Source organism: Sinocyclocheilus grahami, unplaced genomic scaffold (assembly GCF_001515645.1).
Source record: "Sinocyclocheilus grahami isolate Dianchi unplaced genomic scaffold, SAMN03320097.WGS_v1.1 scaffold1161.1, whole genome shotgun sequence".
Taxonomy (NCBI): domain Eukaryota; kingdom Metazoa; phylum Chordata; class Actinopteri; order Cypriniformes; family Cyprinidae; genus Sinocyclocheilus; species Sinocyclocheilus grahami.
The window spans coordinates 265,940-289,811 of NW_015506340.1; the positions used below are offsets into that span (position 1 = coordinate 265,940).

At 37.7% G+C, this 23,872-nt stretch overlaps 2 protein-coding genes across 5 annotated transcripts in view; one reads left to right on the forward strand and one right to left on the reverse strand.

Annotated features, from left to right (window-relative positions):
- The window catches only part of bmp2k (BMP2 inducible kinase), a 46,518-nt gene extending 31,994 nt beyond the window's left edge, over nt 1–14,524 (forward strand). The window contains exons 7-16 of one of the 2 annotated variants that reach the window (XM_016253148.1): nt 431–563; nt 859–962; nt 1,054–1,133; nt 1,229–1,377; nt 2,562–2,752; nt 4,289–4,411; nt 5,517–5,665; nt 6,564–6,718; nt 6,884–7,003; nt 13,059–14,524. In XM_016253148.1, coding sequence (XP_016108634.1) covers nt 431–563; nt 859–962; nt 1,054–1,133; nt 1,229–1,377; nt 2,562–2,752; nt 4,289–4,411; nt 5,517–5,665; nt 6,564–6,718; nt 6,884–7,003; nt 13,059–14,440 — 2,586 coding nt within the window. In that variant the 3' untranslated portion in view covers nt 14,441–14,524. The remainder of the gene's footprint in view (nt 1–430; nt 564–858; nt 963–1,053; nt 1,134–1,228; nt 1,378–2,561; nt 2,753–4,288; nt 4,412–5,516; nt 5,666–6,563; nt 6,719–6,883; nt 7,004–13,058) is intronic. The other variant, XM_016253149.1, reaches the window with a different exon arrangement.
- A 1,314-nt stretch (nt 14,525–15,838) lies between these two features.
- Nucleotides 15,839–23,500, reverse strand: LOC107567467 (progestin and adipoQ receptor family member 3-like). 3 transcript variants are annotated; one of them, XM_016253152.1, is made up of 7 exons: nt 23,483–23,500; nt 21,818–22,039; nt 21,487–21,649; nt 20,666–20,821; nt 17,942–18,139; nt 17,368–17,458; nt 15,839–17,101 (listed from the first exon to the last, which is right to left on the reverse strand). In XM_016253152.1, the coding sequence occupies exons 2-7, from the start codon at nt 22,003–22,005 to the stop codon at nt 16,959–16,961; spliced, it is 939 nt and encodes a 312-aa protein (XP_016108638.1). In that variant the 5' UTR covers nt 22,006–22,039; nt 23,483–23,500; the 3' UTR covers nt 15,839–16,958. The 3 variants fall into 3 exon arrangements, with proteins under 3 accessions (XP_016108638.1, XP_016108636.1, XP_016108637.1); XM_016253150.1 differs by having other exon boundaries at nt 23,425–23,493; XM_016253151.1 differs by lacking the exon at nt 23,483–23,500 and adding an exon at nt 22,995–23,155.
- Between the last annotated feature and the right edge of the window lie 372 nt (nt 23,501–23,872).

A 23,872-nucleotide genomic window follows, 5' to 3' on the forward strand; every position in this document is an offset into this window, starting at 1 on the left:
GGGCCTCATGAAGGCAAACTTCCTCTTTAACTTTATCATGCTGTGAAAAGGTCGCTTAGCCTCATTTCACAGCTCTTTCTTCCAAACAAATGCTGTACAGAAAAGAAACTGTCCACCCACAGTTCCATGATAGTCCTTCATTGGAAAGGTCTCATTGTGATAAATTTCACCAGTGCAAATGGTTGAAGTTCATGGTCAGCGTGTCAGAACTTGCTTGGGTAGGACGAGGAAATGTAAGACAATACTTCCTGCCCATTTGCTCCATCTGAAAATAGAAAGAATTCTCAGAATTCATCTTATGCAACTGCTGCTGTCAGCCTTTATAAGCGTTGTCATGGTCAGTGCAGTATTTGCTTATTAGAGCAATGAATCCTGATGTGTTGAATGTTTTTGTGTGGAATTAGTTTCTTTTTTTCTCTCTCTTTCCCAGGCACTTGGATGCTTGTTGTACAAGCTGTGTTTCTTCACACTTCCATTTGGGGAGAGTCAAGTTGCCATATGTGACGGAACCTTTGCTGTTCCGGACAGTTCAAAATTCTCCTCCAGGTTGCACGGTTTAGTCAGTAAGCAGCTTTCAGATATTCACAAGAGATTTGGAATTATTGGAAGATTGTGTAATATGAGTGTGTACACAAGGGCTGTGTTGGAGTTTTGATATTAAGTTAGACAATAGCTCTACCCTCTGGTTGTATAGCGGTACTGCACAATTGGCATGTATTAAAAGTGATTTGTGCAATGTTTTCTATTTGATATGAATGACTTGATTTTTTTTGGGGGGGGTGAGCTTCTCCTAAAAGCACACTCAGGTTGAACACCCTTAACTCATCTGATAACTGTTTTTTTTTTTCTTTGTCACAGGATACATGTTGGAGCCTGATCAAGAAAAGAGACCTGACATCTATCAAGTTTCTTACTTTGCCTTTCGGTTAGCTGGAAAGGAGTGTCCAGTGCCAAATCTCTTTGTAAGTTACCTCACATAATTTAATTGAATTTAAAGTTTCATATGATTCAGAATTATGAATAATTAACGAGTGTTTGAATTTTGCCACACAGAACTCTCCCCTTCCCACCTCGTTGCCAGAGCCCCTTACTGCTAGTGATATTGCTGCTAAAAAGAGCCTGACAAAAGCCAGGTAACATTTTAGAGCTTTGTGTGTGATGTTCATGTTGTTTGAATCCAACTAACCATTTAAGTAGCCTGTTTTCACCTTATTTCTTTTATCATTAGAATAACAGATTCAATTGGACCAACAGAAACATCAATCGCACCCAGGCAAAGACCCAAAGCTGCAAATAGTAATGTTTTACCTTTGTCCAGCTCTGTAACTCCTGTGAAAATGACTGGATCCTCGGGTACGGATAGCAACGGCCAGAAAGGTGAGCAATATAATCCACGTTTTCTTAAATGTGACCCTGGACCACAAACCCAGTCTTAAGTCGCTTGGATATATTTTAAGGGTGTGTTCACACTTGTAGTTCGGTTCGTTTGGGTCTTTTGGTCCGGACCAAAAAGGAAAATTATACATTTGGTCCTGGTCCGCTTAGCGTTCACATTGGCATTTTTGACAGCGAACCTAAAGACACTGAACCTAAAGGCATAGTGATAAGTTCACAACCTGATTGGTCGGCTTGAATGACGTATATATCACATGGTCTGCTCAGCGCTGCTTTAAGTCGAAAACACCTAATGCCATCTGCTGGACTAAGTGCACTCATTCTTGCGTGTACATAAAATAAAATTTTCACCACCTGCAAACTCACAAGGAGCTCATAAAAGGCACTTTACCTCATCGTTGCTCCACGTTTGCCCTCTTCTTCTTTTGTTTTGGTTACACCGCGTCATCAAATCATGTCGCATAGCGTCGCATCTTGTCATTACTTTCTGTTTTTGGTTCTTTTAGAAGTATTTGATCCGTGTTGCGTTCATATATCATTCGAACCGCACCAGAGTTTGTTTGGAAGTGGACCGAGACCCCCGCTTGTTTGGTGCGCACCAGGGTTTGGATAGCAGCGTTCACACATGCTCAAATGAACCGCACAAACAGAGCAATCGCACCAGGGTTCGTTTTAATCGAACCAAACATGACAAGTGTGAACGTATCCTTAGCAATAGCCAAAAAAACATTTTATGGGTCAAAATGATCGATTTTTCTTTTATGCCAAAAATCATTAGGATATTAAGTAAAGATCATGTTCCATGAAGATATTTTGTACATTTCCTACCGTAAATATATCAAAACTTCATTTTTGATTAGTAAATATGCATTGCTAAAACTTCATTTGGACAACTTTAAAGGCGATTTTCTCCGTTTTAATTTTTTTATTTTTGCACACTCAGATTCCAGATTTTCAAATAGTTGTATCTCGGCCAAATATTGTCCTATCGTACATCAATGGAAAACTTATTTATTCAGCTTTCAGATGATGTATAAACCTCAATTTAAAAAAAAAATCACTATTATGACTGGTTTTGTGGTCCGGGGTCTCAAATAGGGTCTGTGTTCTTTTTTTCCCCCCATTTGGAGACAGTAGCTTTGACTGTATATGTGTGTTTATCTTAGCTTCTGGAAACGGGCAGCAGTCAGCTGCACAGATGCCAAGCAGCAGTCAACAGAACCGGGTGTTACAGCAGCTGCAGCCTGGAGACCTTCGACTGCAACAGCTACATCATCAACAACAACAACAGCAGCAGCAGCACAATATACACCATCAACAGCAAGTCACTGCACAGCAGCTACAGTACCTGCAACAGGTAATTAGTGGCTCAGGAGGTCTAGACCAATGTGAAGCAGCTTTCAGGTCTTTTGGACCTTAAGTTTAAACTAATTTATTACAGGTCTTTAAAAATTACTGTATTTAGGCAAAAGTGCAGTTTCAAGGGTTTATTAAATCTGCTGCAGATGCATATAGTGTATTTTTATATGACTCACTTAAGTAGTTGTGGAAAATCCCAGTGGCATAAATAGTTTTGTGTGTGTGTTAGAGCATGATCCGTTGTGACAGTCAGTTGGTTCTTGTTTGGATTGATCATTGTCGTCTGTTGATGAGCACATGACTACATTAAGTATAATAAATAACCTAGAATATGGCCGAACTGTTTACATTCAGCATTTTTAGGTGCCTATACAAATCTTCAACAACATGTAATAAATATTATATTATCATATAAATTATATTGTTATATTATTTTTTTATTTTGTTTTAAGGAGTGACTTACTAATTTGTAGGTATTACATTTAGAAATATACTATATTAGAATACTATAATGTAATTTGTAAATCCACAATTATTCATTTGCCAGTATTGTCTGGTGGCATTGCAGCTCTGCTCTACACACACACAGGTGGCGCTCTGTGCTTTTAATTTCACTATTAATGCACAGCTGCTGGTTCTCTGGTTAATCGTACAGTGCTCTTCTTCTGTGACATACAATTTAGTGAAATAGATTATCTAAAAAGAAAAAAAAAATGTAGGGTGGGGATTTGTTTGCTGTCCATTGGTTGTTGATCAGATATGGCAGATCTGAATGCAAGCTTGCAGTTGATAGTAAGAAAGCAACAGAGTTTAAGCTGATTAAATTATTGGAGAAGTCCGGCACCACAGAGAAGTCTGTTGTTTCACTGGAACGTCAAGTTATGTCATTTAGATTAAGAATTATGAGTTAATAAAAATTGAAAAAATGAGCATGGATGAATTGTTCACATGAATTTAGAATTTTCGAAAAATGGACAACTCAAATTACAAGCAATATTTAGGGAACACCACAGCCCTTTTCCTGTTTTCTCTATTCATGTAGCACTGATTTTCAATGTTCTGAATTTTTTTTCATATTTTTACTAGACAGACAAGTTTTATTAACAGCCCATCTTGTCAGTGGTGAATTACCCCTTTAATTATCAAATTAAACAATACATTCTTTTTCCCTGCAAAATGCTGTGATGAAAGATTTACTTGTTTGGTGCGCCAATAAAAAAAAAAAAATGATGTTGAGTCACTGTCTGTCAGGCCAGTGCTCATTCCACTAGCAAAGAGTGATAAAAAAACACTACAGTTCATGACAGAACCACCAACTTCTGTGTAAACAACATGTTTAATGTCTTGTTGTCTAGAGTTCAAGTCTGGTGCCCTGAATTCTAAACGTACGTTGTTATGCGATGGTATAAAACACTGTTTTACTTCACGGTATAAACTGGTATAATCTGCTGTTACTAAACCTATTAAGAAGCATAAATTTATCCCCCACACTCATTACAACAGTTTGTCCACTGACATCTCTCTCTTTTCACAGTATCATCAGGCCATGCAACAGAGCCTTCAGATGCAGCAACAGCATATGCTTCAGCAGCAGATGATGATGCAGCAGCCCATATATCAATCCCAGCAGCAACAGCAGGCTCACTACACTGCCTTGGTGAGACACCTCACCACACCTGGAACATTAATGGCAGGGCTATGTGTTTACTTTTTAAAGAGGAAGTTTGCCAGATTTTAAATAGTTGCAGTTATAATATAGGAGAGATTTATAAATGAATGTTGTGAAGGAGTGGATGATGGTGCTGCTTTAGTTGTAAATTTAGCCAGTATGTGTATGTCAGTAGGTTATGTTGTTTATGGTATTTAATTAATAATTTTTGTTGGAATTCTGAAATTAGATGTCTTTGCCTTAAATATTCATTTGGCCCCACTAACTGAAGCAGTCTTCTGTGCCAAACTGTTTCTCCATCCAAGTGAATGTCGCCCAATCGTATCTGTTAATAATTCCTTTGAATTGTATTTACACTAAAACAGGAAATGTTGCTAACTGACTTTTGCTAAATACATAATGTTAAGGCGGAGCAATTTTTAGCTCATTTTCCACCGAATGGTTACCATCTGTTTAATTTCAGATGCAATCTGCTCCATGCAAAACCATCAGGGGATTGAATGGGGTGGTGAAATCGACCGATTTTCTGTTAAATCATAGCATATGAGGCAATTACACTGTGGGGAAATTCGAAGGCCTCTGTGGCGCGCTTTCTGTCTTTGTCTCTTTCAATCTCCCTGTGTCCTCATGGCCATTTTGTATAGAAAAAGCACACTTTTCTCTGTGTTAAGCAAAAGTTAAGTAAGGGATTATGCACAGCCATCTATTTAGTCATTATCACAAAATACCCAGGATGACCAGGTCTTGTGTTTCCCTAAAGGGTTTAATAATATGCAGTATTGGATATTATATCCTGCTTATTACACAGCTGCTCGCCAAATAATAATGGACATGGAAGTGAAATATTGTTTCGAGTTACTTGCAGTTTATTGTAAATCCATTGCATCATATAATGCATCAAACATTTAGCCTAGCAACACAATGGATGCTGCTGTGTGATACAAGAGACATGAAAGTAGCACCATTATGTTGTCAAAGTGAAGATCTGAAGATAGATGAGCATTAGCACACCGCAGTAGGCACGGTTTAAACCTGCCTATGGAAATATGGCCACAGTTTACTAAATTGAGTTTATTTGCTTGTCTCCTTACAGATGCATCAGTACCAGCAGGCCTTTGTTCAGCAGCAGCAGCAGCAATGTGCTCCAGTCCAACAGGTGCCCCCTCTGGAGTTCCAGATCCCACTGGGCTCCTATAACCCTGCCGGACCTTCTCCAGTAGACACCCCCTTTGCTAACATCAGGCAAGCATCTTGAACATTATTACTGATGTACATCTCTATAGCCAGCCTGTCACACTGAGTGAAAATTGACTGCTATCATCGAATTTCACAGTATTTGAGGTAATTAATGATTTTTTTTTTATGGATTATGCTCACCCAGGATGCATTAATTTGATCAATAAAACAGTAATATTGTGAAATAATATTACACTTAATAAATAAAAGTAACTCTTGTATTTTAATATACTTTAAAATGTTATTTATCCCTGTGATGGCAAAGTGAATTTTACTTCAGCCATTACTTCAGTCTTCAGTGTCATATGATCCTTCACAAATGTTATTATGATCAATGTTGAAAACAGTTGTGGTCAATGTTTTTGTAGAAACCATGATGCATTTTTTTCATGATTCTGAAAAAGAACAGCATTTATTTGAAACAGAATTCTTAGTAACGTTTATGAATGTCTATTACTGTCACTTGGGGGAAGTCGTGGCCTAATGGTTAGAGAGTCGGACTCGTAACCCAAAGGTTGCGGGGTTCGAGTCTCGTACCGGCAGGGATTGTAAGTGGGGGGAGTGAATGTACAGCACTCTCTTCCACCTTCAATACCACGACTGAGGTGCCCTTGAGCAAGGCTGCTCCGGGTGCGTGTTCACAGTGTGTGTGTGTGTTCACTGCTGTGTGTGTGCACTTTGGATGGGTAAATGCAGAGCACTAATTCTGAGTATGGGTCACCATACTTGGCCACATGTCACGTCACTTTTGAATTTAATATGAAAGCATAAAAATAGAGAGAATTTGCAGATTACACACACACAGAAACTTTGTTATACAATCAACAAGTCAACAAAAGTGAAAAGTGCTGTGTATATATTGACTCATTAACGTGTAACTCTTTTCTTTTTTCTGTTGTTGTAGGAACCCAGTGTCCACTATGGATGTTATCAGCCCTCCTCCCCAGACTGTCAATAACCCTCCTGATATGTCTGGTTGGAACCCATTTGGAGAAGACAATTTCTCCAAACTCACAGAAGAGGAGCTTCTCGATCGAGAGTTCGACCTTCTAAGAGCAAGCAAGTGTCTCTATTTGTTTTTGTGTCTGTGTGTTCTGAGTCTGTTTTAGAATTACATCATCTTCTAGTATTCTATTCTACACCCTCTCCAGCAGAGGGCATTCACATCCTGATTTATTCCTACACTAACATTTTCTATGTGTCTGTCACCCTTGTTCCCCACAGAAAAGCCGGTAGAGCGATCTCGCAGCATGGAGGCCAGCAGCATAGACAGACAGCAGCCGGTACTGCAGCCCTCACTCCCTGAGGATCCATTTGGCTCTGTGCCGTTCCTGGCCAACGCAGGCAAGTTCTAGCAGCCGGCTCTCAAAGGACCCTCACCAAAGTTCCCTGTTTACCGTCCTCCTCTCTCCTCATATCTGTGCTCCCCTATTCCTGCTCTTCCCAACCTCTTTCTGTCTCTCTGCTTGCTGGATGTGGCCCCTCTACACCACATATTAGTCACATCTGGAGACGGGAGACAAACAAAATCAATGTTACCATTTATTCCTTTAACCACTTTAAATGCATACATTTTTTAGACAGTTACAATCTTGTCATTATTTAAACAAACTCTGTATGTCTTAGAAAAACTTTTGTTTTTATTTCTCACTGATCATTAGGTGTAGACAAGATAAAAATGTGATAAAACACTATATATCTGGTATTTAGATATTATATATATAAACCCCCCCAAACAGGCTGGAAATAGGAAATAGTAATATGCAAGCATAAAAATAGGGAGAATTTGCAGATTATAAATGAATGTGTATGTATCATTTGGAACTATAAGCGATAAGAAATATACACTTGCATATGTTGTTTTTAGTGTTTTGTTTTTTTTATTCTAGGGATTTATACTTGTAAAACCACAGCTTTATATCACCTCCATGCTTGTTGCTGGTGCCTTGATTTTTTTTTTTCCTACTGTTATTATTTTTTGCTTCAACTTTTGTTTGTCTTTGCACTTGCTATATTATTGTTGTAAATTATGCTTTGCTCTTTTCACATCTGCATTTTTAAACATTTTAATAGGTTTAGTTTTAATCAAATAGTTTGAAGTAACTCATATAGTGGTGCAGTTTCACTGCGTTATGTATAAGTGCATTGTACTCGATTTGTCAGTTTAGATTTTTTTTCTCAGGGCTAACATTTTTATTTTAACATGTTTATTCTAAGCAGAACAGAAAAGGTGTTTTCCCTTTAGTTAGGAAAAGAAAATGTACAAGTTTAAGGGAATTTTCTTTCTTTTTTTCTATTATTTTGGCATTTACATTTTTTGTCAAAGGCATCAGGTTGGCATGATAGAATAGATTTTCAGATTCTTGAGCAACCTAATTTTCCACTTACTAGATTTGTTTTCTTTTCTTCAGATCAGTTATTAGCTACATTTTGTGCTTGATAGCAAATTGTTTGACAGAAACAAGTGAGTGCCAGAAGTTCTCAGGTACAATTTCTATAGACCTCAAACCATAGAAAATTTCCAGCGATCCTCATATTCACTTTATTTACTTGTAAACATGCCAATATTTCATGTAGTTGAACACAAGTCTCTCTCCTCCAGTGTTAGTTGGCTTAAAATTCCTCATTGAGACTTGTTTTTCCTTTCTGTAATTTACTGTGAAGATACTTTAAGTTGCCAATTTAGGGAACATTGGCAGGTTAACTTGGAGTGAGGTTAGCCGAATAATCAGAAACTGTTGCATCTACAGAAGCAACTAAGAGTTGGCAGCCCTTTTTTTTCTTTCTTTTGCATAATTTGTTTTATTATTATGTAGCCTATGCCGTAACACTTTTCTGGTCACACATGATGCTTTCCATAAAAAAAAAACGCTATGTCTAAGAATGTATGAGCCTTTTTACATGTTAACACTGGTTATCACACCACAGACAGATCACATAATTTGTTGCTGTCTCACTCATAATGGCAGCATTGAGCCTTAATTAATGGAAAATGTCACATGGATTCATTGTCAGTGCATGTATTTAGAGGTACTTGCTCAGTGCATTTAGTGATAGTTTACATAAGGGCTTGCCATAATGTTTACTGAACTTTTATTTTCCCAAAAGTAAGTTGACCGTAATGTTTAGCGAATCCATGTTCTGGATTCCTAATTTTATTTACGCATTCATCTCATCACCCACTCAAGTTACTTTGCTTTTTCAGAACATGTCTGATAACATTTTATGTGTTTTCTTTTTAAAGTTTAATGTTTTTGTTACCATTCTTTATTAGATAAAGACAGCCAGTTTCAGAGATATCTTGACTGAGTGGGATATTGGTGGACAGTTAAAACTGACAGACTTGTGAACTCACAACTTGTATTAAAAGTCTTTTGAGCCATATTGTGAACTATTGTGCAAGTGTAAGCAGAACAGTTGAGAATGACTAAATCTACTTGCGTATAAATTGGAGTTATAGGTTCCTTTTGTTTTTAGTCTTTCTTTGTTTTTTCTTAGTTTTGTTGACGCTAATACTAAAATTGCACAGGTAACAGTTTCTCCTATAACAGCTTTAATTTCAAGCATTCTGTTGCCACAGAGATCATGGTACAGGAGTCTTAGCTATGTAACACACTGTTTGTTATGTTGCATATGTTCCTATAGATGACAGAAGTTCATAGCTCCTCCATTCCTCAGTGACTTCTCATCTGTACATGCATACATACAGCATCAGTTGCATAAGCTGTTAATGTTCAGTCTCCAATTGACAAACTGATGTAAATACTCATGTATCATAATGTATAACTGAATGTTTCTTTATACAATGCTAATTATAAATAAAGCTTATTTTAAAGCGGTGTTATATTTGTTGATTTTTGTTATAGAAGCTCACATTTGACTAATGCTTTGAGAAAAAGAAGTTCTGATGTCTTCCACCTTTATGCCACAAGAGCAAGATGATCCTCCTTTCAAATAATAGGATGGCTGTCTTTGTCTAACAGTTTATTCTAAACATGTATAACATTGATCTATTTAATTTTTGATTTTGGAAAAGCATAATGTTAACACCATGTTCATAAAAAAAATTATATATATATGTATATGTGTTGCTCCTCACATCTGTTAAATGAAGTGGCTTAAACATGCCACCTTTGTCACTGAACTTTTTTTTTTTTTGAATATTAGTGTAAACATCCAGTCAGCCTGAGGTTTTATTTCAACTTATAATTTACATTAAATGTAGATTTAATGTTAGCATTTATGTAATGTAATGTAAAATCTCTTGGAAAGTAGCATAAGGTTTTTACTTTACATAATTAATCTTTTGCATGTACTTTTTTTAGATCTGACAATGTTTGAATGGGTTACTATTGGAGTACCTCTTTTGATTTGAATGTGACTCTTTAAACATCCTCAAATCTAGTATATGCTAAGCAGTGTTGGGCAAGTTACTCTGAAAATTACTCAGAGTAATCAAATTACTGATTACTCCTTTTAAAAGTAATCACGTTACTGTTCTGATTACTTTATTTCAAAAGTAATTAGTTACATTACTAGTTACGTTACTTTTTTCTCCATGAAATTTATGAAATCCCAGCATACATGCTCCTGATAAATATTTGTCATTAAAGCATCAGCATTCACAGAACATTTATTTTTAACTAAAGCAAGCAGCTGCTGCGTGCTTGGTTTGGCATGGCAGAATGCCAGCAAAGAGCGCTGCATTTATAATCTCAAAAACATCTCAGTTCATCGCAATCTCACAAATCTCTGTTATAACACAATAAATATATGCATAATGAATTTTTCATAATATCTACAATTCGTGTGTTATAATGAGAGGATTCGTGAGCACGCAGATTTCAGCACTGCATTGCACAATGCTGCAAACACGTGTTATAGCCTAAATAGAAACTCTGCATATGCATAATCGTTTATATTTTATATTGGTTCATGTTGCTTTTGTGCAATAGATGAATAACAATTTATTTTCTATTTTGCGGGAGTCCCGTGAATCATTGCGGGAGAATAAAATATATAATAATATATACACTGAACAAAATTATAAACGCAACACTTTTGTTTTTGCCCCCATTTTTCATGAGCTGAACTCAAAGATCTAAGACTTTTTCTATGTACACAAAAGGCCTATTTCTCTCAAATATTGTTCACAAATCTGTCTAAATCTGTGTTAGTGAGCACTTATGCCACACCTGTGAGGTGGATGGATTATCTCGGCAAAGGAGAAGTGCTCACTAACACAGATTTAGACAGATTTGTGAACAATATTTGAGAGAAATAGGCCTTTTGTGTACATAGAAAAAGTCTTAGATCTTTGAGTTCAGCTCATGAAAAATGGGGGCAAAAGCGTTGCGTTTATAATTTTGTTCAGTGTATATGTATACCCGCTCGCACCAGCACTCGCCCATCTTGTCCCGCGCCGCGCTCTGTTGCGTGGGTTTTCGCGGGAGCAGGTCTCTAATCCATTGGCACTTGACTCGACAGTGCGTGTGCTACATCTTTTTTACAATCTCTAGATTATAAAACACTGTACTCTGTCAGCAATGTAATGCGGCAGTAACGTATAGAGACCTCGGCTTGTAACTGTACTCCAATTACTATTTTGAAAATTATAACGCGTTAAATTACTCAGTTACTAAAAAAGGAATCAAATTACGCGTTACTGCCCAACACTGATGCTAAGTATATGATTATGTACGAGGACCAATTATGCTTTGTGGCTGTCCTGTTGGTTGTTTGCTTAATCATTTTGTTAAACCTTGATAAAGTAGGTAACTGGTCTTTGGAGGGGGAAGCATAATAAAATGGCTCCTAAACTATAGAATAAGCATAATCTCTCATTATGAACTCCATTCAAATATTCTGTTTACCTGGTAAAGTTGCATGTAGAACAGAGGCACTTGGACGTAATGAGGTAAGAGACAATAAGCTATTGAAGCATATCCCGGCTGTGATCGTAAATCACTTGCATATATTGTGATGACCGAAAAGACAATCAGTTTAGCATCTGCTGAGCTGGGGAAGGGAGGTCTGGGTAAACCACTGGAAGGATGTGTAGCTTTCAGAGCAATATGACTTTTCCATTATGTTCCCTATTCAAGCAAATCAGGAAGAGGTCTGGACATCCACATGCTATGGCTGTTTTTACTAAAGCCGTGATCAGCGTGTAATCGGATGGGCCTGGAAAAGAACACTCAATAAATGTTGTCTTCTGGTTGCGATCTTCTTATATGATTAAGGATGTTCCATTATGCTGCGCTGTGGATTGTTGTATTCCAGGAGGTAGGCGTGATTAGATGTGTTGTAATCCAGACAGTCTAAACAGTCTGCTCGTATATTGTTTCCACTAAGCTTCATATTTCTTTGAAAAAAGCACCAGTTTTTTTCCTCCTGTGCTGTTCTTGCCTGTCTTATGACTATAATCATTGTAGTAGAAGTAGTTGTTATTTAACTTTTTTTATTTATATATTTTTGAACTTCTTCATATTCATAGAACCGGGTTTGGCTAATCGTGTGTCTCGCTCTGCCAGTTTGGATGGATCTGTCGATAACAGATCCGCAGCTCAGCAGGGGGAGGATGGCAATGCCTAGCCATGTTGAGAATTTCAGTCTTTTGAAATTAGACAAATACCTCAATAATTATACATGTTGACAAATATTGTGATAGGCTGTAGCAAGATATACTAGTTTAAATTACAGGAGAAGCAAATAATAAATAGTGTATCTCACAAGTTTTTTTTGACAATGAAAATAAATTTTTTACAATTTCCAAAATCTTGCCTGAGGTTAAAAATGTTTCTTTCAAGCACTCAGTCAGGTGAGACTTTTCAGGAAAAGTACAGATTTTTGATCAAATATAATACAGTTGTTCATCTCTGCTATGTCTGCCAATACTCAAATTAATAGAAATTTGCTTTGTCTTAAAAATGTGTAATTGTAAAATAAAATTACTTAATTTACAAAGGTTAAGAAGCATCATTACACAAACAAAACCAAAATAAAACCATAATTATAGCTTTAACTATTATATAATGATGCCTCTTAGTTTTTTGGATGAGGTTATTGTAGTTTAGAATTTTTTTTCTTCAATTTTTTTCATGTTTTTAATATATTGTAAGATTGTAATGGTAAGGATGTCAAGTTTTCTAATATACCACATATGTTATAAAAAAATAATTTGTGGATGTTTTGATTAGTTCTGGAGTCTGTTTTTGGACTAAACCTTCTGTAGTAGGTTTGTACGTCTATTCCTAGATTTCTTTTTAAAGCTCTGAGTTGTGGCTGTTATTGCTAAAAGGGTGGAATAATTTTAAGTATGTGCGGTTTCTATGGGAAAGGCACTCGTCCCATGCTGTGTATATCAGACATTCATCAACAACTTTCTGTGTTCATTTAGCAGGAGCTGGTGTGCTGACAGCAGAGCATCCAGTTGAGCAGCTCAGTGTTGCTGTGACTGTTCCAAGCACGCAAGACACAACCCTGCAATCAGTCAAAGAACACAAACCTGCAAAGAAAAGTAGCTCCACTAGTTCACTGCCTCAGAAAGCAGGCGAGGAATCAGACAGTGATTTTGAGTCGGACCCACCCTCTCCCAAAAGCAGTGAAGACGAAGAGGCCGAAGAGGAGGAAGGTCTCAACAGCGAACGTGAAGACACCGAACCTGAGAACCTGGGTCAGAGGCCGTTACTCATGGACTCTGAGGAAGAGGAGGACAAACACAGCTCAGACTCAGATTGTGACTCTAGGAAAGCAAAACTTGGGTTGTCGAAGGAAAAGGCTGCACTTTTTCCTCCTAGAACAGTGAACGCTGAATCTGGACCCAGTGTGATCACTCCTCCCAATTCGCCAAGTGTAGCCATGCCTGTCGCGAGCATTGTGGATGTGTTTGGTGCTGTTCCTTTCGTTGGCAGTGGTAAGGCCAGAGTGTCACCAGAGAGCTCAGATATTTTTGCCCAAGCCCCTTTTAGGCAGGCTAGCCAGGAGAACGCTGCGGAAGAGACTGACATATTCATCAAAGCTCCTTTCAACAGAAACCTCTCCAGGTCCAGCAGGAGTGGCGATGGACCCAGTGGCCAGACGCCACCCGTTTCTCCTGACAGCGTGGATGTATTCGGATTCTCGCCTTTCCAACCTAGCCACGTAATGAACAGGGATTCTCGGAATCAGGAGGACATCTTTGGCCAAGCACCTTTCGACGAAGCAGACAGTCCCCAGCAACAGAGGCAGAAGCAGTGCAGTCTTCAGAAACTCTCCTCGCGGCAAAGGCGCACCAAGCAAAAGGCCAGTGGCGGGAATGGGAAGCGACACCACGGCACGCCCACTGGTGGCAGGAAGAGCAACAAACCCAGTTTCCGTACCCCCGAACGGGTGCGAAGGCACAAGAAAGTGGGCAGACGGGACTCGCAGAGCAGCAATGAGTTCCTCAGCACGTCTGACTCCAAAGAGAACATCAGTATTTCCCTGGGCGAGGTGATGGAAAAAGAAGCTGCGTTGCCTTCGGAGGAGGTCTTGTTGGATCCGTTTGGAGCCAAGCCTTTTCATCCACAAGATGGCAGTCGACATGGCCAGCACCAGAGCTTGGGAGACAACAAAAGTGAGATCAATTCGACCAACGGTAGGCCGAGAACCAGTTCCCTACATGGCGTGTTTGAGGAAAATAAGATAGATGACTTTGGAGCTGTACCTTTCACAGAACTAGTGGTCGAAAGCGGAGCTCCGCAAACCCCACAAAAGGATCTCGACCCTTTCGGAGCTGCACCTTTCCCCTCAAAGCAGTGAATATCTTGTCTTCCGGCTCACATGCAGAGATGATAGACACACACACACACACATACATCACTACATTATGCAAAGCCCAAGCAGCCTTTTGTGGTCGAAAGCGGAGCTCCGCAAACCCCACAAAAGGATCTCGACCCTTTCGGAGCTGCACCTTTCCCCTCAAAGCAGTGAATATCTTGTCTTCCGGCTCACATGCAGAGATGATAGACACACACACACACACACACATACATCACTACATTATGCAAAGCCCAAGCAGCCTTTTTAAATGTCTTTTAACAGACGGCAGCTTTGTTCTGTGATCTCTGTGTATGTGCAGCCCATTGGGACATAGGCCTTTAAACTAGATAACATTCAACTTTTGTAGTTTTTCAAGTATTTTAATACCTAACTGGACAGCTAAATCCTCTTTTCCTTTTGGTGACTTAAGCCTGTGGTTGGTGGATGCTTTCAGATTTTGAAGCATATTCCTTAGCCTTTACGTGCTAGAAAGCCTTCTATGCTTCAATACAATAAGCGCTCTGCTCAGTAAAAAAAAAATAAAGTTAAAAAAGCACATTGGAGATGTGTGTGTAATCCTTCATTTTAATAGGATTAAGAGGAAAATACCAATATAGTACGGCATTTTGTAGTTTGTACTCCATTGTTGACCACTGAGTTGGTACAACTCCTATCTACCAACATGAAACACCAAAAAGCCTTATCTGGGTATTCCCCACCCTGCTTAACAGTACCTCAAATGCACAATAGCTGTTTGTAGCCCGTTTGTGTCAATGGAATGGAGTGTAGGCCTTCTCCATTTTAATGTCATTCGCATAGACAATTTTATGCATATTTTTACATTTTTAAATGCATTCAATGTTTTAAAGCCTTATGTTTCAATGTCTACATACATGAAAAGGGACTTGATTTAATGTTCCCTTTAGTAAACCGACCACACAAGAGAAGTTAAACTTGCAGTTTATTAGACAATATTATGACACACAGAAATAATTCCCCAACCTGAACTAAACATCTTTGATGTTATCAATGATTAGGTGTTCCACTACGTCTGTATGTATTTACCAGTAACCTACAATCATGAACAATTAGCTCTTGTAGAAAGGGAAAATAATTAACAAATGTGCTCAATACAATTTTGCGTATTTATATATCAGTCACTTGTTTGAAGCAAACATTTAAATTTTAGTCATGAAGGGTATCACAATTTAACTGATGAAAGGGCCATTTAGAAGATGCATTTACACTCACTGAATATCTGCACTTTGAACATTCAAGACCAAAAAAATGCTGCTTTTTGTTTCAAACGTTGCAAGATTTGTTCCTTTTTTCTTATGTAATACTACGCTCTAACAATGCAATAAAATGTTTTTTTTGGTGATCATTAGTCCTCGTTTTGTCAGATATTGTCATTAAAAGAACTGTCATTAAAACTTCAGTTGAAAAGGACAAAGTGAATGTTTATTCATCTGTACTGAAGAACAGATCCCAACATATTACCAACATGTGGTAAAAAATTTCAATAGTGTTACTTAATGCAGCATCATGATTCAGTAACAGCTCACAAAAATAACAGCACATCATACCATTAAGCACTAAAAATACACATTGTGCGGTTTTAAAAAAATGCAGTTGTACAGCTGTACAGTTCACTGTTGTAAGGCAGAAAATGAACTGAAAACATGTAGCTCTAGTTCACATTACAGTCCTAACTTTGACTTGATAACTCAACTAAGACTACAACCTGATGAAATGCAATATACAGACTGGTGTGTTCATTGCATTAGTTGCATGGAAGGAATTTTAAATTGCCATTGTTAGTAACAAAGCAAAAACAAATGGTAAACAAAAGAAATCTATCAAAAGAAAAAATACTGATGTGTGTATTTGCAACATGGCAATGCTGTGCAGCAACCCACAAAATATATTTTCCACTTATAAGACATTTGTTTATTTCACCAATCTCTGAACAATTCACTGAACAAGCCCATCAAATCTCTTTGGTTTATTCAATGTTATAAATGAGATTATATAATTTAAGTCTCATTTAAACTATTATATAATGTACGTTTGAAAAAAAAAAAAAAAAAAAAATGTTCGCACAAACCCAACAAATCGAAATGTAAGCTTATGAATCATTGAATTTTAGGTGCAAATACAAAAAGAAAACACCAAAATAGTATTGAACAGACAGATAATAATATAATACTGAATTTTTAACTTAGTATGTAACAGATTTATTGCCCACATAACCTGCATGTTACCCAACAAGTAGATTTCTATAAATGTAGAAATGCACACAGACCCAGTGAAATGGTGCTCACCTTGATTTTTAAAAGTGCTTTTAAAAGCCTAACTGCTTACCTCATCAAGTGCCTTTAAATTATATTTAAACTGAAACATCAGTTTACAAAATGTATAAAAGTTTCAAAATAGACAAGAAAAATCCAATGTGTTTAAGCTTAAAGAATTAAAAAAGCTATCCAAGTCCTCAGTGGTGTCCCTCGATCCCATAACTCTAGGAATGAAGAGGGTGGTCCGGGCAAGGGTGAGAGTGACGATAATTGGTTATGAAAAGTGCAGACTGATGCCACCAGTAGAACATGAGCACCACCAATATGTGCCAGACCTGATGGCTGGAGCCCAAGTAGTTCAGCTGACCTAGAGATGACAAAAAGAGCATTAAAGCATTAATTAACTTGTCTGAGGTTGGTCCTCTCACACAGCAATGTGAGTCAATTTAATTAAGGCAGGTGTGTGTGTGGCCCTTGGTTTAGTCCATCACTCTAAAAAACTTCTCTCTTTGGACACGGTTTCAAATTTGACAAAAGTGACATGCAACCCTGCTTTCATCTCAGGATGCCACACTGAGCTCTCCAATTGAGAAATAAAGATGAAAGAGTAAGAAATATTATATTTCCCAGTACCTGGGAAATAACGCTCTGGAACTTTGGACATGTAGAAGATGATAGCAGCTACAGCAAGTACATACATTATCAGCACTCTGGGAACAAATTCCTACCAAAAAAAACAACAACAACAACAATACCAACATGAAACAATCAATAAATAAGTCACTCAATATACAGTATATATGCATAGTAGTTGTGGAAAAATGGTTAAAAATGTCTGGTAAATATACATAAAAAAAAACAGTAATAATAATAATAATGTTGTAACTTCTAATTATATGTGTGTGTGTGTGTAAAATGTAATATATATTTATATACATATAAATGGTAAAAGTCTGGTAAATATATATTTTATAATAATAGTAGTAATAATTATTATACTTATACTGCTTATATTATTATATATTAGTAGCTGTTATTTATAAAAAAAAAAAAAAAAAAATTATATATATATATATATATATGTGTGTGTGTGTGTGTGTGTGTGTGTGTATGTGTGTGTGTGCGGAGGTGTCTGGCAATACTCATTATTAATATGGTTGATGTTTCTTAAGAATATCTATTAAACAATTTTGAGGATGCCTTTTACCTGGACTATGTCTGAGCTGAAACCCCCACTGAGCCAGATCCAATGAAAGGTGGGGATTAGGCCATATCCCGCCACAGCACAGAATATAACAGAGCGAAGCTTCTGCCACTTCTTGGTCAAGTAATGAGGGTGGATCTGGGCAAAGAACACTGCCAACATCATGGCCAGAACGGTTACCAGGTACACCTGCCGCCAGTACTGCAGACAGTTACACAAACCAGATGAAACTACATGAACCACAAACACATGGAAGTCCTCTTAATGTGCACAACATAGACACAAAAAAGCACTTGTTCTGGAGGAGGAAAAAAAACTGGTGCAAGAAAAAGCAATGGAGAGAGCGGTCCCTCTTTCTCTTGGGGCACTTGGCTGATTGAGTAGTCATCCAAAAAGCAAAGCTAAACACTTGGCAGGGGGAGAGTGGAGATGGCTCACCCACGTGTGAATGTCATATGGTGGGGAACAGGAGTGACGGAGTGGGTCCACGAACACCGCCATCTGCTTTGGGCTGGAGCAGATTTCTGCCGCATTCTGGGGCACAATAAGCCAGAACTTCCAATATGTGGGGCGAACCATGTGGAGCAGCATGGCCAAAAGCGCTGGTGCTCGGCAAACAGCAAGTGGGAGTAGAGGGGACGAGAGCAAGCAGCTTGCTCAGGATATCCAAGATCCAAGCTTTCAGAAAAATGCACCAGCTTCTTGAACAAAGAAGATTCCACGCCAAGCGGCACCTCGTCGTTTTTATACCGGCAGTACAAAGCCGCTCCACAGGGGATCCATTGTGCAAACTAACAGCAAAGGAGGAATAAACTATCGTACAACATAATCAAAGATACTCTAGCACAGTGTTACAGTAATCTCACGGGAAATGTCAAGATGCGACAGCTCTCAGTGTGCACTTCTAACTTTCCTATTAAATGTTCATACTATTCCTCGCTTTTAAAGGGATAGTTCACCCAAAAATGAAAAATCTTTCATCATTTACTCACCCACGTCCTTTCAAACTTTCATCTGTGGAACACAAAAGTAGATATTTTGAAAAATGTTTTTGTCCATACAGTGAAAATCAATGTGGTCCAAAATTGGTTTTTAAAATATCCTTTTTTTCCAAGAAAAATGTTCAGAAAAGAGAAATTCATACATGTTTAGAATGACATGAGGGTGAGTAAATTGTCATAATTGTCCTTTACGGCTGATGAAAAAATGATAGTGCACTACAACCGAAATAGAAAATATAGTGAAATGGTGATTTACTAAACACATAAAAACAGCCTCTCCGTGTGGTATTCACAGCACACACACACACACACACACACACCAGACTGTTTTCCCCAGGAATAGGTGAACTCTTGCTCTGTATCTGTTGCACAGGTAACATATGCCCACAACAAAAGCAGGCCAACCATCTGCTGCTAGAGACCACTGTGGGACGATACACCTCAAGCCACCTAATTAATCTACCCCTGTCCACATTGGCCATAGCCGCCTATCGCACGCAGTGGATCAAACTAATAAACATTTATTACTTCACTGATGAAGTTGTGACGTTTACCTCCAGTACTGCCCACATCTCCACCTCCCCTATGCCAGAATGGTTTAGTTCCAATATACTTTGGTAGTTTAGTACATTTCCTAAATGGAAATTTGTCTTGACTTGACGACTTGATCAAATGTTTGATCAACTCAAACATCACACAAAAGCATGAAAGCTTATATTCACCACTGAATAAACACATTAAAAAGGTAATTGAGACTTTTTAATCTAACAATTCTGACTTCTTTTCTTGCAATCCTGAGATTGTGATATAAAAAGTCAAAACTGTGAGACGTAAACTCACAATTAAGAATTTATAACTTGCAATTGACCTTCGCAAAGACCCATCCTAAACATTAAAAAGGTAATTGAGACTTTTTAATCTAACAATTCTGACTTCTTTTCTTGCAATCCTGAGATTGTGATATAAAAAGTCAAAACTGTGAGACATAAACTCACAATTAAGAATTTATAACTTGCAATTGACCTTCGCAAAGACCCATCCACCTTAGTTACTGTTGCTACGTCCGACAAGCCATGGTGCTCTCACGCAACATGTTCTCACGCAGTGAAAATTATACTGCGGAGCAAAGAGGAAACTGACAACGCGCCAACAGACAAGACAGAGCAGGTTACTTTTGGTATGAAATTGTGTCAGCTTTCAAATTTTGTTATTTAAAAAAAAAAAAAAATTCTAACAATAAATACCATTTTGTGGCTCTTTAATGTGTTGTGATAGATCGCTGTAGCGTCTCCGTTCAAGCGGCGTGTTTTCCGATCATCTTTTCCTCTTTACAGGTTATAGCATGAAATAAACATCAGAAGGTATCTTGTTTCAACAACGGAAAGACGTCAATGCACACCATTTTTCAAGTTCAAGTCTACCGACGTTAATCTACTCTCCTGTCTGGTTTGTCTGTCGGACAAAATGGCAGATTCGGCGTTATGATTGGTCAGATCGCTTGTCAATCAAACTCCCGGCGAAGGATTAATTGTGAAATATAAAATGCAATCCTGAGAAGGAAAGTTTCAATTGTAAAAACAGTTTTGAGAAAATTTTTTAGATTTGCTAGATTAAAAGCCACAAAAAACTTTATTTCATGGTGGAAATAAGATTCCATAATTTTTTTTAATTCCTTTTTTTTTTTTGACTGTAGCAGCACCCTCTCTAAGAAAGCAGATGCACATACGTTATTACAGTAGAACGCGTAGAACACTCCTGGAACATAACAGCCTATGATTCCGATGGAGATCCCGCCATAATCCAGTGCCATCCAGCGGCGGCTGTTTTTTTCAGAACGGTGGCAGCAGAACAGGTGATAGCCAACAGAACACAGCATGCACACCTGAAAAGACAACGCAAAGTGTTGAGATACAGATAGGTGTGTGTAGGCCATATATGCTGATTCACATATGCAAAGTTTTCACAATACAATAAAAAAAAAGCTAAACCTTATATGATGAACCTATGAAGCCAAACAAAGATGCTATAATTATGTCTGTATGAGAGAATATGAAAGGGTGGTGGTAGAGGCACTTTGCCTAATCCTGATGTTTGAGAGAATGGCTGCCAAGGAGAGAAGCTGCCATTTCTGTCTATAACCGATGGCACGAGAGCAACCGATAACAGATCTAGAATTAGACAGGACTGGGTTTAGGTGATAAAATCATAAATTTCAACTCTAATCCCTGGCAACTGTGAATGTGGAAAGCCTGATATCAAAGGCCTTCAACAGTCCAAGGATTATATGAATACTTTTTGCTGATCTAAGATCAGTTTTTTATTAAAAAAGATGGAGCTGATCCAAACAAGCAACCATGGTTAAAGATTATTTGTTGTCATGCCAAAAAACAAAAACAAACACTTTATATCCACTAGCTACTGTGTTAACTACTTACAGCGGCTATTAAACACACTTCTGAACTGCTTAAGTTTTTCCTCGTTTCCAATTGTCTACCTAAACGCAAAGCCAAATAATGTGAGGGCATGATGCAAGCAGCACGGACATACCTGAAAGCAGAAGAGGCCTATGGAGTAGATGACATAGTCCTCTCTGGACGCTCCTAACATAGGCAGCACCGCCAACAAGTCATAAACTCCCAGTGTGAAGAACAAGAAGAACCCCAACAGATGACTCCAGATGTTTACCGTCTCATTGGACAGAATAAAAAGGCTACAAAACACGTGAGATTATACCAGCTAATATCTTGTTATTCCCTCAACTGGCTGAGCAATGCACCTATATTACTATACCTACAGTAATTAATATCCTAAAATATTTGTTCATTCTGATGTTTGCTATTGGGAAAAAAAATACACTCTGCATTGAACCTGCACTTACCTTTTAATGCACAGTCTAGAGGTCAAATAGGCTCTGTAGCCATCAGTGATATAAGGATTTTCCCGTAGGAATCCCGGCACCTGCTCGTAAGTGTACAGGCGGATTCCTCTGGGCACCAGAACTGGCCAATACTTGTAACTGCCCAATTCAATGTACTGGGCACTCTTCAGCACCTTCGCTGATGGCATGATGATAATGTCACCCAGTCTCACACTCAGAGTCCTACAGACACACACAGTTTAATGGATAAATGGTTTTTATAAATATCTGACAAAAAGTGACATGGACGTGAAATTTTATAAAAGAGTGCAGTTTTAACTGACCTCCTCCTCCATAAAACTTTTATTGTGAAGTATTGAGCTATAATCTGAGGGCAGGTGTGTGTGTGTTTAATATGTCATTATATCAGTGTTGTTATTGTTAACTAAAAGTATTAAAAATAGAAATATTAGATGAAAAACTGATATAAAATTGGTTTCAAAAACCAAAACAAATATATAAAAATAATGAAAATGACAAGTATATGACAAAATTACTGAACTAAAATTAAAAATTAGAACCTTAGTCAAAACTTTAATAATTACTATAATCATATATAAATAATACAAAAACGATGCTGAATATCATGTGAAAATAATAAAGTAAAAAGTAAATGGAACATGTTAAGAACGTTTATATATATATATATACACTATATATTTCTGTTTCATTTAAAAAAACACTACTGGGAAGTAAATGTGGGGTATGTTTTGTCCGGTCTCAAGAATCAATGAGTACTGCTTGCGTTCATTGCTGAACTGTTAGATTGTTATGAAAAACAAAGCACTTGGGCTGTACATAATACAAATTTCACACCTTATTTAAATCGAAGCCTGTTAATAACATGAAACGAATCTTTAGGGTGGGCTGAAGTAACAGACGTCCCTGTCACTGTCCAACAAGTTGTAAAGCTTATGGCAAAATACATACAGATATACACAACATATAAACCTACTGAAATATGAAATTATTTATTTCAATAAATGCAATACCCTAACTAGTCAAATATTTACCTTTATCGCTAAATTCGCTATCACTGTGCTGTATCTACAATGGATAAACAGCTAACGTTAAATGCTAATCACATCTATCTAATCACATCGGATTAGTGTTCGCTTAATCCTGAATTTAAATTTACCATTGGTCAGATAAATGTCTGCATCGAAGAATCCGCGTTCGTGTCTGTGAGGCTCATAAATGATATTAGTATCCCATGTTCAGACTCATAATAGCCCGGTGAGGGCAGGAGAAAGTTGTGCTGTGTTGCTAGCTGCTAACAGGCTAATAGAGAGATTATCGTCACATGTAACCCGAGGCATAATCCCTATGTCTTCTATCCGGCGATTACTTTATCAATCCTCTTAATATATATATATATATATATATATATATATATATATATATATATTGTATCACATTTTAATTTTGTTAAATATTTTTAATGTTTCATGTTTGATTTTTAAGCAAAAACTAAAAAGGGATTTGTCACTTTTTTCCCCCCTCCGAAATGATTTCTCCCTTCTGAATGTTTAATCACACGAAGTGTTTATCTACTGGAAATACGTTACCAGCCAATAGCACCCATTTTTCATAGCATTCATTAGGCTACATCGACTGAATGGAGACCTGTAGGTGGCAGACTGCTGTCAACACGTTTTGAAGACTTTTTTCTTTTCATAAACATCTCAGGTGTAATCTTGTGTGATAGCCTACTCCTCTGGGGCTAGAATCACACCTAATCTTCCCTCATCTATTACACCCAAGATAATTACCTTCTCAAGTGGGAGTGTGTTCTTCATTAGCACTCCTAATTCACCTTTCATCACTCCACTCTTCAAAAGGCTGTCAACAGCATTGCCAAGGCAATTTGCCTGACTGCAGCAAACCCAGCAAGACAGGAAAGAGTGCCATCACATTTCTGGTTCAGGTGTCTTTTATGTAGGCTAAAATATTTGTACTAAATGATAACGTCCGTGATAAATATTTTTTTTGCTTATTCCTCAGTCCATCTGATAT